This window comes from Aplidium turbinatum, chromosome 17, assembly GCF_918807975.1.
Source record: "Aplidium turbinatum chromosome 17, kaAplTurb1.1, whole genome shotgun sequence".
Classification (NCBI taxonomy): Eukaryota; Metazoa; Chordata; class Ascidiacea; order Aplousobranchia; family Polyclinidae; genus Aplidium; species Aplidium turbinatum.
In genome coordinates this window covers 18,609,537-18,629,339 of record NC_137488.1, presented here as the reverse complement: position 1 = coordinate 18,629,339, position 19,803 = coordinate 18,609,537, and the positions used below count along the sequence as shown (strand labels likewise).

The following is a 19,803-nucleotide window of genomic DNA, read 5'->3' as shown; positions in this document are numbered from 1 at the left end:
ACTTTTAAAAACCTGAAAACTTTTAAAAACTCTTTTTTGCAACATTTTAACCAAAGTCTGTAAACTGCATCATTTCTTTAAAATTTAAACCATACAAAAAATTGTAAGGCTATACTGTAAAGAAACATGAAATATCTTATAACAATGATTAATAAAGTGCTTCTGATGTCTGTAAGTCTAAACCTTCGTTCCGACTTCTCGATGTTAGGAACATAGCAGATCATAAATTTTATTAGGATCCATGTTTAGAATGCAACCAAACGAGTGAAACGATTAAATAAAAACAATCAGGTTTGGTATCTAATAAAATTGTGTTAACTTTTCGCCACCGTAAAGCCGGTTACATTAGTAGACGTAGCCTACTCTGGGAAAGCACAAATAAATAGCATTAAAAAAACTGTTAAAAAATTATTTAAGCAAAAAGTATCACATCAGAAGGGAAAATTAGAAACATAAATAAATAATTGATAAAAATCAAAACAAAATTAAATGTAAACGCGTTTATGGTTTCAAATAGATTTCAGCTGACGAAGAGAACAACTAGTGAGAAGCCCAATTACGGATCCAAAGAATGCAATGTCTGGAAATTGTGTATTTAAGATAAAATTATGGCAAAATCCAAGTAATGTCAAAAGTGTTGCCAGATGTTTTTCTATTCGAATTGTTATTCATTAAGAGTGCAATTTGTTAGAGTTTATTTCTCTTCAACCACAAATCGGTCAGCAATGACGTAGATGTATAGGCTACTGGCATGCCCCATTTTTGTCATGATGTATGAAAAGATGGGGAATTGCTGGGATAAGTGTTAGACTTTCCAGAACGCACTGTTAGGGCTAATATTAAACTGCATATTAAAGTGCAGGCAAGGAACAACAACACAATAAAAACATTATTACGAAACACTGAACCAGTAGTAACTAATTATAAGCACATTAGGTTATTTCCGCCCAACTTTAACTTCAGTCTTTGCAGTGCGAAAATACATAATAGTAGTTTTAAGAAAACATTTCTTTAATTTTGATTTTTATGCAAGAATAAAATATCAGTTATAGCCTAATAACGGATTACATAATACTGTATATTGTAGGTTACTTGTAATTTGTAAACTTCGGTAGGTAAGCAAAAGCTAACTTTAAATTAATCGTCAAGCTTATTTTCTTACATCAGTCAAATAAAAGTGTGCTGTGACATTATGAAATTATTGCACCAACAGCATTTGCCTAAATTGATTATTTGTTGGTATCTTCTTGTTATTTTCAAAGAAAACATAATACAGCTGCAGTTCTTTGCTGACATCTTAACGTCTGACTCTACTTTTCAACTTGTGTCCATTCTTCTGACATATCCCACAACTTCTTAGTATCATCTTCTCGAAGAGCATGAGCCTGCAGTCTGTCAACGGCGCATTTGCTGCAAATATAAACACATCATTTATCGTAAACCAAATGTTCTTGCAGATTGTCACAACACTCCTTTGCTGCACTCTGTAGGAGTGGATAGCATGATTTAAACTAGAGATGCCAAACGTTTTTAGCCAAAGTTACAGATTAGAGGGAGTTGAGAAGTCCAGATTTTAGTCTTATCAGTAATAAGACTTATCAACTTTTGACGCAAACGGCTTCAATTATATTTTCAAAATTTACCACATGCAATAAAAACTAGACCGTGAGCCGAAGTTGGCCCGTGGGCCGTAGCTTAGACACCCCTGATTTAAATGATATTTGGAGCTTTACCATTGCCTAGGCCGAATGCTCCAAATATCATGTAGCAATGGGCAGGGCCGTTGAGAGGATAAATTGTGATCGGTACCAATGAGATTTTCAGGCTTCGAATCAATACACGTTTAAGAAAATCGCGCTATATCCAAAGACTACCAGGTGGTTTATGCAGATTTTTGGCCCCTAAAGTCTTTCCGTACCCAAAAGTACCCCCTGCATCCCCTTGTCAAAGTTACCGGCAAGGGCCAATGGTTGATGTAGTAGACTCTGTAACCTCAGACCATGCTAGTAGTTATACTTCTACAAAGCAAGGACAACAACAATAAATTCAGCTCACAATCTTCAAACACATATAATGTCTGCTTACTTGAAATATTTTCCTGTTATCGTCTCCAATTCTGGAGCAATTGCACAAAAGATGGACGTTTGTGCTCCTTGAGTGGGACTGATAGCAACGCATTGGCTCAAGCAGGGCCAACATAAGCAAAATATTGTTCTCAGACAACAGTTTGCGTAGTTTTTTCCCATGTGGTCAAATAATCCTGTTCTCACAACTCCGGGATGCAAGCAATTGCACGTAACTCCAGTGCCTACAGATAATGTGTGATATACGATTTGGAAGAAAAGGGCCAGATGGAAAGCAGATTTGGACATGGCATAAAAAGTTCGAACAAGAAGGTTGCTTGTGCAGAGTAAAAGGATCTGGCCCTTTTCTTCCAAATCGTTGCGCAAATGCACGATGCAAATCTTATTCGACTGTGTTCTAGCATACTCCAGTACACAAAATGCTTTTTCTACGCTATTATATGGCATTTCTACATCTAAAAAGAAAAAACATCTGAAAATTAAAAGACAAAATTTTATGTTGTATCTGTACATACTGTTAAAATTTGAGATTGCATAAACAATAATTGGCAAAGTTACAAGACTGTATAATGATGACAAATTTTTTGAATCACCTTGTTTTATCATTTAAAAATGCCATTTTTTTGTTTCTGACTTAGGCTTACGTTTTACTGTACCTTCTAGCCGCTTGCTTAATTGCAAGCAGTGATAGACATTGGCCAGCTTGCTCGCACAATAAGCTTCACCGGCGTCGTACTTCTTTTCAAACATGATGTCGTCCCAGTTCAACTTCTTTGCTCCCATCCTGTGGGCTTCAGATGAAAGAATCACAATTCGACTGGGGGCGCTTCTCTATGATAAGTTATAAAATCTTCATTACAAAGTTGTGTACATTAGAATGTTGTGGCTTATATGGAAATTCCATTGCACCTAACTTTTGTTTTTAAACTATTTGTTTTAATTTCTTAATTCTTGTTGCTTGTTCGTTTATTAATTATATTATTACTTTAACTTCATTTTTAACACAAATGCAGGGATTCATAGTATATACTATGAATCCCTGCATAAATGTTAAAAAGAATTTAATGACGTTTTCTAAAGTCTTGCGGGATCAGACATGGAACCAAACCGCGTCTGCACAACATTTTAAACATTTTCTAGTGTTTTGGACTCAGCTAAAAACTATAGAAAAACTTTTAAAAGTGAAATTGTTTAAGTGTTGCGTGCAAGGTTGACAAGTATGCATCACATAGATAATTTTTAAGATCAATAGTTGATGGAGGAGACAGAGGAGTCCAGAGGATATTGTTGGAACCAGGCCTACGATGATGTTAGAGACCTAAAAAATTTCCAGAGCGACCAAAATCTCGAAAGAACCCAAGTTTATTTTTTGAATATTGTGGATTTGTATCCAACTTACGATTTATGGGACAACCTCTGTTTTTTTGTGTTTTTTTTAAGTTGCTTTGTTCTTTGGTGACAGTATCTATTAGACAGACAATTGGTAACAACTTAATAACATTGAATTGCATAATTCAAAATTAATACAATTAATTAATACAATTAATTAATACAATTAATTAATACAATTAATTAATACAATTAATTTTGTTTGAGAATTATTAAAATAAAAGTCAACCAGCCTCATGTGTAAAAAGAATATATATTTCGCTACATAATGAGCATCTTCAGTTCTGCAAACAAACAAACAAATTACTGCAATGACTGCTGCATAAAGGGAAACTATGCTGTAAGCCTCTATAATTAAAATGATGAGCAAAATTTCTTCAATATTTACACATTAAGAAAATTGTTTACGTCATGGGATATAAAGACCAATGTTTAAAGTGAAGAATAAAAACCAAGAATGGATTTGGTAAATCTTCTCTCGTCGGTAAAAGGCAGTTCACTCTAAGAGCTATCAATAGGTAAAATAAAGTGGTATCAAGAAATGCAAATCATTCAAAAACGGCAGTTCAGTTTGTAAAATGAAAAATCAATTGAAATTGTTGATGTGGTTGCCAAGGAACAAATTTGTTTGCGAAAATAGTCTGCGAGCAGTAATAATGAAACATATTTATGCAAATTATAAAGGTCATACATTATAAAGGCGAAGTGAACATTTGGGAGGAGTTCGGTTCATTCAAACAAGCGTGAATTACAAGAAATAGTAGTAACAGTGGATAAATTAAAACCGTAGAAAACAGTAACCCTTGAAATTACAGTGAAGCCTATTATCATTTCTATAAACATTCTATCTGATTTTGGGTAAGAACATTTTTTTAATGTTAATGTTTGCATTTAAAATATGAAACCAAAAGTTTTCTCGGCTATCAAGAATGGAAGGTTTAGGTTCTTCAACGAAAATAACTTCGAAACAATCTGGAAGGGTGGGTTTATTCTTGATAACATTGGGGTGAAATCTGTGAAAATGTTTTAGTAAGGCTGCTTTATCTGAATTGTCCTTGCAATCAAAGCTATTCCAGTTGTGTCGGTGACCTGTCCATCTTACGGAAAAGGGGTTTTTAGTTTGGCCAACGTACTGATTTTTGCAGATCCTGCAAGTTGCGACGTAAATTCCAAAATTTTTGCAGGTTAAGTTTTGTTTCAGGCTAATTTTTTTTCCAGAGCATGCAGTTAGAAATGTGGTAGAAGGCACCATACTCGTTTGATGATTTTTTTTAATGTATTTATAATGCATTTATAATGTATGACCTTTATAATTTGCATAAATATGTTTCATTATTACTGCTCGCAGACTATTTTCGCAAACAAATTTGTTCCTTGGCAACCACATCAACAATTTCAATTGATTTTTCATTTTACAAACTGAACTGCCGTTTTTGAATGATTTGCATTTCTTGATACCACTTTATTTTACCTATTGATAGCTCTTAGAGTGAACTGCCTTTTACCGACGAGAGAAGATTTACCAAATCCATTCTTGGTTTTTATTCTTCACTTTAAACATTGGTCTTTATATCCCATGACGTAAACAATTTTCTTAATGTGTAAATATTGAAGAAATTTTGCTCATCATTTTAATTATAGAGGCTTACAGCATAGTTTCCCTTTATGCAGCAGTCATTGCAGTAATTTGTTTGTTTGTTTGCAGAACTGAAGATGCTCATTATGTAGCGAAATATATATTCTTTTTACACATGAGGCTGGTTGACTTTTATTTTAATAATTCTCAAACAAAATTTTCGATGTGATCAAGTCAACCGCTTCTTGCTGACGGCGTGCCAGGGTTAGGTCTCGGTGTCTCAGAAGACATTCACTTTAATACAATTAATTAATACAATTAATTAATACAATTAATTAATACAATTAATTAATACAATTAATTAATACAATTAATTAATACAATTAATTAATACAATTAATTAATACAATTAATTAATACAATTAATTAATATATAATTGTTTTGTTTAGATGAATTAAGATATTTTCCTGAAGAGGGCAGAAAGTTTTGCCGAAAACGTTTGAAATTATGTATCTATTTCATTTCTGTATTAATTTTGAATTATGCAATTCAATGTTATTAAGTTGTTATCAATTGTCTGTCTATGGTTTTTAAAAAGTACCTTTCTACCAAAGCTATACTATTCTATCTATTAGAGGTGTAAGCCTTTTGATTTCAGGGTCTGAAAACAGCGTTAGTAAAAAGGTGAGTCCCATACTTGAATCCAAGCACCGGAGGATGAAAAGATAAGGTTCTCATTCCACTAAGCCATCGGCACTAACGAGAGTAGGGTGGCGAGTTCCTTTCTCTCGGCCGCCTTTACTTCAGGCACTATGCCCACCCAATTTATTGCACCCTGGGTAGAGGTGAGCGGTGTCTGTCAATAACCAGCTGAAGCCGGGAGTCGAACAGGGATTGCATGATTGGAAAGCGAGCGCCTTACCCGCTGCGCTATCCCACCGCGCTTCCAAAACAGCGTTAGTACCGAGCCCAAACTACCGTCTCAACGGCCTTTTTTACGGCATCAACTTTTGCAAACGTTTTGTGAATTACTCTAACTTCACACTCTTGTGAAAAAATGACAACAAAAGTCTCACTTTAATCAAATCCAAAAGCAAGTTGGTGAATAGGAAGTGACCAATATGGTTGGTACCGAGTTGCATTTCATAACCCTCCTTTGTTTCCCATTGAGGACAAGCCATTATGCCTGAAAGTTACAGTAATATTACAGACATAAGCTAATAGGCTACTTGATGTAATGGTTTTGAGCCATTTTGGGAAGCAATAAAAAGTTTAGGCCTACATTACAAAACAACACGAGTCGACACTTCCCTTTTCTGAGGTATAAATGCCTGTATGCTAAGACAGATAAATGAACAAGGAAGCATGGAGTAATAATAATAGATTCACTTGATTACCTGTAACCACAAGTCCACAACAACTATTGAATCATACACATAAATAATAATAACAGCGCAGCTCAAGATCACGCGGCGCAAGTTCTCGGGGTGTGCACTTGAGCAACGCATTTTCAGGACTGCTCTCCATTCAACGACACCTATTGAATGGGATAACTCCCCGGCAACAACAGTTCAACAATCGGAAAACTTAACTCTGCCAATCTCGGTAACCGGCCCAGCGTCACGAGCCTCTACAAGTATGCGAAACTACCAGGAATAACCTATTAAAGGCTTTGTCAGTCCGAGGATAAAAATTCAAAACCAAACCAACCAACAGCATCTATGTAGCAGTACTAGTGCTTGATAATAATCACATCACCGCTTTGAAATGTTACCTGCATTATTGATGAGCACGTCTAATCGCGATTCGGTTTCGTTGATTGTTTTAGCGCATTCTCGAACTGAAGCCAGCGACGCCAAGTCCAACTTTATTGTTATAATCTCAGCATTCCCATGGATACTCAAGATCTACAAACATCGATGATGCTTTTCCATTAAATCCTTGGATCACATTTAAATATAGCCGTCAACAATACATGGGCTCCTTGCAACCTACGATATGTGTGCATATGAATTAGCGACTTGTTAAGAATTACTCAGAAATTCTATTAGACCGAGAGCCTACGACAGAAGATTTCACCCCATAAGGTACAAAAGGTTTGAGCCCTTGAAGTTACTGGGGTCAACCATGTCACTCACAAAAAGTATGGAAGATTGACCGCACCGGGTGGATCTGGACCCTAGAGCCCCCTAAAAAGCCCAAAAAGGGGGTTAATTTCACCCCATAAGGTACATGGACCAAACTTGGTGAAAACGAAGTTCTATGTCAGGACATCACAAAAATATCAAATCTAACAATATTTTCGAGTGGAAAGGTGATGTAAGACTCCCCCCAAAGTGACCCCCCAGGGGGTTAATTTCACCCCATAAGGTACATGGACCAAAGTTGGTCAAAACGAAGTCTTATGTCAGGACATCACAAAAATATCAAATCTAACAATATTTTCGGGTGGAAAGGTGATGTAAGATGCCTTCAAAGTGACTTCCCTTAATGTGACCCCCTCGGAAGGTTTATTCCACCCCATAAGGTACATGGACCAAACTTGGTCAAAATGAAGTCTTATGTCAGGACATCACAAAAATATCAAATCTAACAATATTTTCGGGTGGAAAGGTGATGTAAGATGCCTTCAAAGTGACTTCCCTTAATGTGACCCCCTCGGAAGGTTTATTCCACCCCATAAGGTACATGGACCAAACTTGGTCAAAATGAAGTCTTATGTCAGGACATCACAAAAATATCAAATCTAACAATATTTTCGGGTGGAAAGGTGGTGTAAGATGACTTCAAAGTGACTTTCCTTAATGTGACCCCCTCGGAAGGTGTATTTCACCCCGTAAAGTACATGGACCAAACTTGGTCAAAACGAAGTCTTATGTCAGGACATCACAAAAATATCAAATCTAACAATATTTTCGGGTGGAAAGGTGATGTAAGATGTCATCAAAGTGACCCCCAGAGGGTTTATTTCACCATAGAGTACATGGACCAAACGTGGTCAAAACGAAGTCTTCTAGGGCACCACAAAATATCAAATCTAACAATACTCTCAGTTGGAAAGGTGATAAAAGACCTACCCAAAAGTGAATCTCCTCCTATAGTTTAATTTACTTCATCCCTTTCTCGAACCAACCTTGGTGTAACGAAAGTGCTATGCCAGGATAGTACGAATGGATTAAATTTAAAAATATTTTTATATAGGTTTTGATGAAATACATTCACAAGCTGTCCCATGATGCATGAAATGGAACTATAGCCTACTTTACAAAAAGTTTTTGTATAAATCATATTAAGTCAATCGAAAAAAGGCAACAGGACATGACAATACATGGCTTTGTAACACCAAAAACAGAAAGTACGTAAGAAGCATATAGACTACAGTAGCCAGAAAATTGATCCAAGATCTTGATACCACCACTAAATGTGGACTTAATCGAACAACTGACTATCCAAATCAAAACGTTTCGAAATGAATCATTTGGAACGTTAATTTAGGCAGTAATGAACATTTTCCAGCTGCTACAATAAATAACCCAATAAACCCAATGTAGTAAATTTTTGTTTAATGCCATTTGCTTCATGTCTCCAATCAGTTATTGTAACTGTTCATTCATAAACAGAGATTGTTTGTGTAAATGTAAACGGTAACTCAATTGGTTAGCGCGTCACTTCTGGAACGAAGAAGCTTCAAGATCAATAGCGGCGCTGGTTCGACTCTCGGGGTGTGCGCTTGAGCAACGCACGTTAAGGGCTGCTCTCCATTCAGCGGCATCTAATGGATGGAATAATTCCCCGACAACAAGCCTTCAACAATCGGAAACTTCACTCTGTCAATCTCGGTGACCGGGCCTGCGCCAGTGATTCAAAGCCTCTACAAGTATGCGAAACTGCCAGGATTAAGCTCTGCAAGAAGCTTTCCCAGTCCGAGGATAAAGATTCAATCAATCAATCAATCACTGGTGTCGCTTTTACTTTCTTCGTCTTATTCTTCAGATTCATACAATTCTCCTGTTATATACAGAGAAATAAAGACTGTACGAAACAATTGCTATTATGCACTACAGATATGCGTAACATAGGGGAGAGTGGGGCTAGTCGGAAAGATTTTTTTTTAAATTGAAAGTTAAAACAATTGGTGCATAACCTGACAACGTGAAGTGGCTTAAATTATCATCTATGGTGTCCTCTATCATACAACCAAAAATAAGTATTGAGTCAATTCAGCTTTTAATGAAAATTTAAAATAAACAAACATACAATTGATTTTTCAACTAACCCCATGCCTGGGGTTAGTTGAAAAACGTCAGTTTAATGCCCACTAATGAACTGGATACTCTTTTTTCAACTAACAAACATTTACATGGGGTTGTAAGCAAATATGTTTACCTGCATTAAAATCAAAATGCAATGAATTCTACACCTAATCATCGTAAAACCATTTTTTTAATAAACGCATTGTTAAAACTTGTGATGCCGTATATATAACACTTTCCAAGTTATTCAAATTAAAATTTTACAATGTATGTCTGCTTAAAACAAATACATTGGAGCTTATATTACTTATTATCATACCACGACGATATACTCGTATCGTACTACATAGTTATACCGTTATCAAACCACTTTCCAACTAACCCCACCCACTATTTTCCAACTAGCCCCATTAGCATATGACAAACTATTTTCCTAAAATATTCAAGCATGGCGCATTGGACTAAAATTTGTTTATGTCTTAGTGTTATTGAACACCTACAGATGACACACACCAAAAAACTTCTGCCTATCTTTAACGATATCGACGCATAAGATGTTTTTTAATACGCCAAAAATTTTACTTCGAAAGTAAGAAAATAGAAAATTGTCAGCCAAACAAGTATACCTTGACTCAACAAATCGAAACTAACATGGATTATGTGTTTTTATAAACTACTTCACATGTTGGCAGTAAATATTTAAAAAAGTTATCGAGAGTTAAAAAAATGATCATTTTTCAACTAACCCCGCCTTCCAACTAACCCCACTCTCCCCTACAATAGTAATTTTATTATCTTTTACAGACGTCTATTTTTCTTCGAATAATGCAACATTGCAACTTACTATTAACTGGAAAAAGTTCAACATTTATTTGTTATTTAGTGCACCCAGGCATTTTTCTCAAGATTGCAGAAACTATTGGTTATAGGTTCCTAAAACGAAACTTTACAGCCAGTTATTGGCTAATGTTTACAGTAAGAAAGTAAACGACTGATAGACCAGGAGAAAGTTTTATATTTATAAAGGGTAACCCAAGCGACATCCAATGCTGTTTACCTTCTTCTTGACTTTCCTGGATGAGATCAGATTCCACGCAGAGACATCTAAAGATGCTTTATACCTTTACCTTCAAACCACACCACTTTATAAGAACCTCCTTCTTCTTTCCAGCCATACTCTAGCAGCAACGTTGCTGCTTGTTCACTTCTAGTTGAAGATAACCACCATCTTGTGATGAGATGTGTGCGCCTTGTCTTCTGGAGAAGTACTCGTAAACAAAGTGGTAGAGTACTACTATCTACAGTAGCTTCTGGTATGCATGATATCCTTTCATTTTCTTTTTTGGGTTTGTAGCCGTCTAAAAACATTTGTAAACGGACTTCGTTGACATAATTAATTTTCTTGTTTTTGTACATGTTACACACAAAGTTCTCTATGGCGATGATAGTGTCTTCACTAATTTCTTTGTCGTGTCCGAGTTGGCTAAAAGCTGCCTGCGCTTCGTGGTTTCCTTGGAGTAATTTCAGCGGCCGCACTTTCCCTTTCCTGCTAAATGACGAGGTGTAATCAGAATCTGTAAAGGCATGATATGCAGGTAAACACTTGCAAATCGTCACTCCAAGTGCGGTAGGCCTATGCAGCTGGTTGATGTTGATGTACCGCTGCGTGTTATTGCTTTGCAAGCCAGCTTCTATCCATATCTTTAATGAAGGATCAAAAGTTCCATAGCAACCTAAGCCAATTACAAGACAGTCAGTGTCAGACGTGCGGATAACCACATTGCTTGGGGCTGGTACATCGCAGACAGCTTGCTTTATCTCTGTATACAACAGGAGAATTGTATGAATCTGAAGAATAAGATGAAGAAAGTGAAAGCGACAGCAGTGACAATGAAGAATAAAGAAACGACCGTTTACATTTACACGAACAATCTCGGTTTATGAATGAACAGTTACGATAACTGATTGGAGACATGAAGCAAATGGCATTAAATAAAAATTTACTGCATTGGGTTTATTGGGTTATTTATTGTAGCAGCTGGAAAATGTTCATTACTGCCTAAATTAACGTTCCAAATGATTCATTTCGAAACGTTTTGATTTGGATAGTCAGCTGTTCGATTAAGTCCACATTTAGTGGTGGTATCAAGATCTTGGATCAATTTTCTGGCTACTGTAGCCTATATGCTTCTTGTGTACTTTCTGTTTTTGGTGTTACAAAGCCATGTATTGTCATGTCCTGTTGCCTTTTTTCGATTGACTTAATATGATTTATACAAAAACTTTTTGTAAAGTAGGCTATAGTTCCATTTCATGCATCATGGGACAGCTTGTGAATGTATTTCATCAAAACCTATATAAAAATATTTTTAAATTTAATCCATTCGTACTGTCCTGGCATAGCACTTTCGTTACACCAAGGTTGGTTCGAGAAAGGGATGAAGTAAATTAAACTATAGGAGGAGATTCACTTTTGGGTAGGTCTTTTATCACCTTTCCAACTGAGAGTATTGTTAGATTTGATATTTTGTGGTGCCCTAGAAGACTTCGTTTTGACCACGTTTGGTCCATGTACTCTATGGTGAAATAAACCCTCTGGGGGTCACTTTGATGACATCTTACATCACCTTTCCACCCGAAAATATTGTTAGATTTGATATTTTTGTGATGTCCTGACATAAGACTTCGTTTTGACCAAGTTTGGTCCATGTACTTTATGGGGTGAAATACACCTTCCGAGGGGGTCACATTAAGGAAAGTCACTTTGAAGTCATCTTACACCACCTTTCCACCCGAAAATATTGTTAGATTTGATATTTTTGTGATGTCCTGACATAAGACTTCATTTTGACCAAGTTTGGTCCATGTACCTTATGGGGTGGAATAAACCTTCCGAGGGGGTCACATTAAGGGAAGTCACTTTGAAGGCATCTTACATCACCTTTCCACCCGAAAATATTGTTAGATTTGATATTTTTGTGATGTCCTGACATAAGACTTCGTTTTGACCAACTTTGGTCCATGTACCTTATGGGGTGAAATTAACCCCCTGGGGGGTCACTTTGGGGGGAGTCTTACATCACCTTTCCACTCGAAAATATTGTTAGATTTGATATTTTTGTGATGTCCTGACATAAGACTTCGTTTTCACCAAGTTTGGTCCATGTACCTTATGGGGTGAAATTAACCCCCTTTTTGGGCTTTTTAGGGGGCTCTAGGGTCCAGATCCACCCGGTGCGGTCAATCTTCCATACTTTTTGTGAGTGACATGGTTGACCCCAGTAACTTCAAGGGGTCAAACCTTTTGTACCTTATGGGGTGAAATCTTCTGTCGTAGGCTCCCAGACTATATTGTACGCAACAAATTTGCTTTTTTAATAGCGTCTAGCTTGTGTTCCCAACTGAGATACGTCAACAATCACCGAATGTTCTGCTCGGAGGAATGACAACACGAACAACTTTAATGCACAAGTAGAATTATCTATATTCTATATAATCATGCAAGGAAGCTCGATTTGAAATTTTGCGTATGTTTCTTATTCACACTGAAATTAAATTGTTTGTGTTTCAAAAAAAGCAAAGACAAATATTTTTGTGTTAAAAGGACGTGTATGGAAATTTAAAAACATTGTTGTTTTCAACATCTATACCATTCTATAGGCTACTTGACTATTATTTACTAGCACTAGGCTACTGGGCTTAGAGTTGAATTGACCATTAAGAAGAAAAACACGGGCTGAAGGCACCAAGACAAAGAGGGAACATAATATTTTCTGTTGAGTTATTGAGTAGATAGTAAAACAGAGGCAAGCACACAATAACATTTTAGTGTAAAGAGTGTTACAGTGGGTTTGGTTTTTCATTTTAGGAAAATTGTTTCTCAATTCGACAAAATTTTAATTCGACACAATTCGATCTGAATTGCACCCACGTGAATTACCGAAGTCACCAGTGCTTAGAACACCTGTAGGACATCAGCTGGCAATATAGGTTACGTTGGTGGTGTGTTTGAAAGTTGCAGTAACACCTACATTGGTCCTTAATTTCGCAGTCACTTAGGCTAAATCGGCATGCATGTGAACTTTCTTTTCAGGTAATTCACATTATAGTTCACTTGATTATAAGTTCATACATTTTGGAACGAACCTTATTTTTGGCTTCATCTGCCCTCCCAAGATCACGGCAAGCCATCACTACTCTAGCACCCCTGCCAGCCAAATCTAGAGCGGTTTCGTAACCGATGCCTTGGTTCGCTCCAGTGATCAGGACAGTCTTCCCATTCAACTTGACATCACTTCTCACCCATCCTTTCGAAGCTGATTTTGTCTCTAAGATTTTAACAAAAGATAAGTTACTAGTAGCTTACTCAATCTCCACTTTTATTTTTGTTTATTGGAAACTTGCTTTAAAATTTGTTTAGTCACAACTCACAGGTTGAGACCTAGCTAAAATTAAGCTCTGCTTACAAAATCTATTGATAACTCACTTGACATTGTAGTAGGCTATATACTAATATTGGGCATTTACTAAGCTTGCAAACTTTATGAACTCCAACCTTGGCCTTTGATTTCTTCAAGTAGCCTACCCAGCAACACAACGTGCTATTATCGTATGATAGAACACGATATTTTCACCAGTCCTTCAGCTGTTTTAGCTTTGTAAGATCTTGTGACAAACCAACTGCAATTAACGTTTTAAACTTCATATGACTTAGTTTTTCCTTTTCGCAATATTGTAGCCCATTGAACTATTAGTGTGCTTACGAAATAGTTTGGCCATGAAGAAGTTGACAAATGTCACTAAGCAAACTCAATATACAAACATCACGATATGACTTGCAATTTTTGAAATGTGGTACGTCACTACCAAATGCTGTCTAATAAATCAAAATCAACACAAAGAACCTACTTCTATTAGACTAGATAGATGTTTATTGACTGCTGCGAAAAAGTTGTACGATAAATCAAAACACAATGTAGGCTACACTACAGTAAAACTGTTGAAAAGATTACAATTAAAAAAAGAAAATGATAATAGCATCACAGCAGCGGAAGGCGGCGAAGTGATCCATGACTGACGACCTAGTCAGCTGCGTGGCCGATAGGTACAAGCACTTGCACACCGAAAGGACATCGGTTCGACACCCATCTAAAGCACATGGCTGTGTGTTTCACAAGTCACATAATGACATGCGTGTTGGTGGGCACGAAATGGACTTTCCAGCCACTTCGTGCACCTCTCATAAATTTTCAACGAGTCACGCAGTTATGATGGTTTCATTTTTATTTTTAAGCTTAAATACCGCACTCAAGTGTCCCACTGGTGCCTAACATAAGGGAGCAATGTGATAATTCAGAAGTACATTGTTTTCATGCATGCATTTACGCATTACACTTTCGACACTTTACATCAAAAGACATTAAAATATGTATTTTTAATGGATTGACTCAGAAAAACTCTCAAACTTACAAAACACACAGTGCTGAAAGCAAAGAGAAACATACACAATATAGTTGTTTAAATGTCTCATGACTTTTTTGAAAAGAGGAATTTGTCAACACCATCATATTGTGTTAATTTGCTTATGTATACGTTTACAGTTATACTGTCCCACAAGCCCTTGAACAAAATATCCCACTGGTGCCTGAGCCCAATTTTAAAATATTTTTGCCGTTGAGTCCAAAAGTTGAAAAAATTAACTATGCAGTTTTTGTTTAATAATCCACATAGATTGTTGTTTCAGAGGGGGGTATCTATAACTGGGGGATTGGAAGCACTGTGGAACTGAAAACCATTCTATACACCAGTAGGGTCATTGTTCTGTGTGCCGCTGTGATAAATGCTCACATAGGCTAAATTGACCTCAAAGGGCTGCAAAACGAACAAGCGAAAGTGTAACAATCAATTTATTAACTGTAAAGTCTACGCTTGCCTGGTTTGTTTATTTGTTTTTATTTCCTTAGTGCAATCATGTTGTATTTTGTTTACTGATTAAACAATTTCCAGAATGACTATTGGTTTAAAGGTGCACTGCAACGAAAATATATAGCTTTTGTATTCATAGATCTTTATGAGAAAAAGCGATTTGTAACAATAAAATTTTTTTGGAGTTTGTCATTAGCTCAAAAGTTTAATAAAAGGGATATTGAGGATTCTGATTGGTCAAAATCTTTGATGACGTAATTGGTTGTGCAGAATAATTCAGAACCACTAGGTCTATAATATGACATCTTTAACGATGAGGTTTCGTGCAGGTTTGGTCTGTGAAAAAAATGATGATAGGCTACGACAGCATATTTCACTGATTGCTGAACACTCCTCATTTACTTCTGATTCGATTTGCAGTAAGCAAAATGTTAAAGAACAACAGTAGGTTGTTTTTGGACTCGTTGCATTCATTCAATTTTTGGATTCATCGTTTTTTTTTCTAGCAGCGTAAATATACTTTATATGCATCAATTAAGTTTTGATGTGAGTGTACATTTTGTATTATTATTGTAAAATCGAATTTTATATATCTTTTAGTCAGTATTTTATTTTGTTAATCATTCTCTAGTCGTAGTAATGTGACGATCCTATACTGATGCATGGCACAAAATAGAGTTTCCATTCACGTAGTCATAGATATGATATCTCTGGTTCAGAATTGGTTCTATTCAGAAACCATCATATTCTAGACTAATAATCAGGAAAATCTGCGGTAGGCTATTAGCACGATAGGAAGTTCACAGGGACTATTTGGCAGGCTTGTCCATGGGACATTTTTTTCTGTCCCATCCCATCCCATAGCAATTCATGCCTGTCCCGTCCCATCCCATCCCATGGGATTCCCATCAAAATACAATTCAATAAATGTTATTAAATTTATGGAAATTTAAGTCTAATGTGTACTAGATAGGACTAAATGTACAAAAAGAGATACAAAACGACAAAATTTATTGATTTTGTTAACTTTAAAGTTCAGAAAAGTTGTCTATCTATGACAATTCATTATCATTGGCACTCATATTCCGAGTCACTGTGCTCATTCAGCAAATTTTCAATTTCCTGCTCTTAAAATGCTCTTAAAATGCCTAGCTACTGTCCCATGGGAAATGCAATTCGTGCTGTCCCATCCCATCCCATCCCATGGGACATTTCCCATGGGATTCCCGTGGGAATCCCATTCCCATGGACAAGCCTGCTATTTGGAGTTGGGAACCTAAACCATCTAGCGTTGCCACTGGTCATAGGAGATAAGACTATGTACAACAACAAGCAGGCTAGACAATCTTATAATGCTTTTTTTAACCATTTTCTGTCATTCTTACGTCTGCACGTTATGCTGTTCTACGCTAGACATAGGCCTATATTTGTTATTGTGTTGACGAGTCGTGAGACGACAAATAAACGTAGCCAACTGCGCTTGAAAGGACGTCGGTTCTACACTCCCCGAGGACACCAAATGTGCAGGCTACAGAGTCAGGTTTCACGGACTTCTCTTCCACTCCGACCCCGACGTCTGTGACTCCCAACTCCACAGTTGCTTTAATTATTTTTGGGATATCGACTCTACACTCTAATCGACTCCAAGCGCAAACCAAAATCTAGGACTTGAAGTCAATTTTTCGCCAGATCATCAAGTTTGCAAAGGCCTGTTATCAGGGACGCCGGAAGCGGGGGGGGGGGGGGGGGGGGCAATGGCCAGGAACCCAGTTCAAGGCGAATGCCCCCCTGCCCTCAATTTTTCTGCAGATGGAGCGGCAGGGGCGGCAATGGTGCCCTTTTAAAATCATGTAAGCTACTGCACATTTTGCAATATAACAATTTCTGCTATTCGCTTTTAGCCTAACTATAATCTTTCATTTTTGCCTCAAAGTAATATTCACGGCACAAAATTTTGCCACACAGTACAGGCCTTAAAACTCGTTTTTTTTTGGCAGCCATCGTGGCCTACCGGGAGCCAAATCTGCGTGCTTTGAGGCCAAAATACAAAATAACGATAGCACAAGTAAATAGAATTAAACTTGAAACAATGGTAAAATGATCACTTAGCGTTGTTGAAGTCTGGGTCTGGGCGACGTCCTACAATAGAATCGTTGCACCACGCAATATAGCCTACTGCTTTATCGGGATTGTAATCCAGTACTATTCAAACGACACTCGCACGAGTGTCTCCCCAATGTGGCTGATTTTAAAGAAGTTCGCCACTCCCCTAGAATTCTGTTTAGCAACGAAAAACAACGTTCGACATGACTGTGTTGACGATGACGGCAAGGTAATAAAATAGGTATTTCAATGATGTGAAGGACATTACTAAAAGAAGCATAATTTTTGCAAATATGATCAAAAAATGTTTTTCCGTCGGATGTCAACTAACCTAGTTCTCCTTTTTAACAACGGTTCAATGTCCGACAACATCGAATCGACATAAAAACGACAATATTGCCAGCCGATGTAAATTAGCACTTCGGATTAAGACTTTGTTAAAATAAACGTTGGGAATTACAAACAAGACTTACAGCGCTGGCGATCGCAGATGGATATATTCCATCAATAACAAATATTCCCGCACAATGCAACAGTGGCGATTAGGCTATGACGCGCTGACCTAATTTTGCGTCACTCTTTGATACTACATATTTTCGACAGTTAATTCACGATCATTCTATTGCGAAATTAAATAATTGGCTAGAAGAGACCGGCGGCCAAACTTGGCCGATTGAAGAGGTAGCAGCGGCGGTCATTCAAGCACTACTTAGCGGCCATGGCCGCAGGCTGTTTTAAGGCTTGACAGTAGGTTACATCATTATAACATAGCATGATGCCCTTCTTTGTATACCGGATTATCATTATCGCTATATTTTATCTTAGGCTAAAACTTGAAAAAAATTGGCATTTTAGTCAACAAAAGTGCCCTTTTTTCGTAATCTTGCCCCCCCAGTCACAAATCGTTCCGGCGCCCCTGCCTGTTATTCCGTTGAGAGGGTAATAGCGTAGCCTATAGGTTAGCCTACATGGGACAACCAAAAATTATGTGGTTGGCTGTTTGCTCCGTCCAGCCACACTGACACGTAGCAGAGGCCCTCATGCCTCAACAGGCCAAGCAAGCATTAAAACGCCGATTAAAAAAAATCAAAAAACAAACTACGGTTGGTTGGTTTAGTTTTGAATCTTTATCTTCGCACTGACGAAACCTTGATAGGTTTATTCGTGGTTATTTCGAATACTTGTAGAGGCTCTTGACGCAGGGCCGGTTACCGAGATTGGCAGAGTGAAGTTTTCCGATTGTTGAAGTGTTGTTGCCGGGGATTTATTCTATCCACTAGGTGCCGCTGAATGGAGAACAGTCCTGAAATGCGTTGCTCAAGCGTACACCCCAAAAGCCGAATCAGCGCCGCGTGATCTAGAGTCAATAAGGCGCTTAACCACTGAGCTAACAGGGCGAACTCAATCGGTTCACCATAACCCACTCTCATCTTTGAAGCTTAAAACCAAGTGGGAATGAAGAAGCAGGAGAGATATCAAATAGAGCGAGGCGAGATTTTACGTTCGGAGCGCTGTGCTCATGTAGTTCCTCCATACCAGGCATCCGACATGCTAAAATAAGCGAACTGGAGTAGGCTATTTCCATTTCTACTCGCAATGATACACATTACGTCAAACTAAATGTTGGAGCTGGGTGTTGATTGCTGTCGTCTCTATTTATAATGACAAGACAATCAGGGATTTATTGAGTTCGACGCGGGCTCGTAGAATGTATTCAACACTGGAGATATGCAGGGGTTCGATCAAATTCACAAACTTTGAAAGTTTTGCTGGACTAGAAAGGACAGTAATTTTGTAGGTAGGCTATTGCAGTTTATTATTTAGGGGAGGGTGGGGTAAGATGAGAACCTTTTTGCTTAAGTCACTTTTACAAAAGAACGGTTTGTTTTGGAAAATTTTAATAGGGTGAACTTAAAGCACTAGTGAATCAGCTACATTTTAGATTGAGTTTTATCACCTTGCAACTTTTATATTTTTTTATATTGATACTTAATTGTATGGGGTAAATTGAGCAATGACCTGGGGTAAGTTCAGCAATTCGATTAAGTTGAAGCATTCCCCTGTCAGTTTGTTTGTATAATTGCGAGGCATTCTGCTTTACAACACAACACTGTTTTTTTATCCAATGCGAACTTAAAAAGACACAAATTCAACAGTTCAAACATTAAATAAGCTAAGGATATTTCTTTTGGGGTAAGTTGAGCAACTGCTCTAAGATACTTCAAATAGCATTGCACATTTTACCCCATCCTGATTTTTGTGACAAAATTACAAATATTTAAAAAACTACAAGACTAACCAACCCGAACGTTTTATTGAATATCCTCACACTTTATACTTACCAATACAAAAAAACAGATTTGATTTACATAGTGTAACAATAAAGTTATTCAGTTTTTGGCAAAAAAATAAAAATTTTGATTTTTCGAAATAGCTAAACAATATAATTGCGTGCCATTGTAAAATGTAATT

General features: G+C 37.1%; 1 protein-coding gene across 1 annotated transcript; it reads right to left on the bottom strand.

Annotated features, from left to right (window-relative positions):
* Positions 1-219: 219 nt before the first annotated feature.
* On the bottom strand, positions 220-13,875 carry LOC145786436 (retinol dehydrogenase 14-like). The gene is made up of 7 exons (XM_082598090.1): positions 13,790-13,875; positions 13,450-13,631; positions 6,825-6,957; positions 6,127-6,236; positions 2,741-2,915; positions 2,086-2,308; positions 220-1,410 (listed from the first exon to the last, which is right to left on the bottom strand). The coding sequence occupies exons 1-7, from the start codon at positions 13,794-13,796 to the stop codon at positions 1,311-1,313; spliced, it is 930 nt and encodes a 309-aa protein (XP_082454216.1). The 5' UTR covers positions 13,797-13,875; the 3' UTR covers positions 220-1,310.
* Between the last annotated feature and the right edge of the window lie 5,928 nt (positions 13,876-19,803).

Coding starts and splice junctions, on each gene's coding strand:
- LOC145786436 (XM_082598090.1), bottom strand. Junction 6,237..6,824: donor CGTGCTCATCAATAATGCAG/GTAACATTTCAA, acceptor TGTAACTTTCAG/GCATAATGGCTTGTCCTCAA. Junction 1,411..2,085: donor ATAACAGGAAAATATTTCAA/GTAAGCAGACAT, acceptor TTATATTTGCAG/CAAATGCGCCGTTGACAGAC.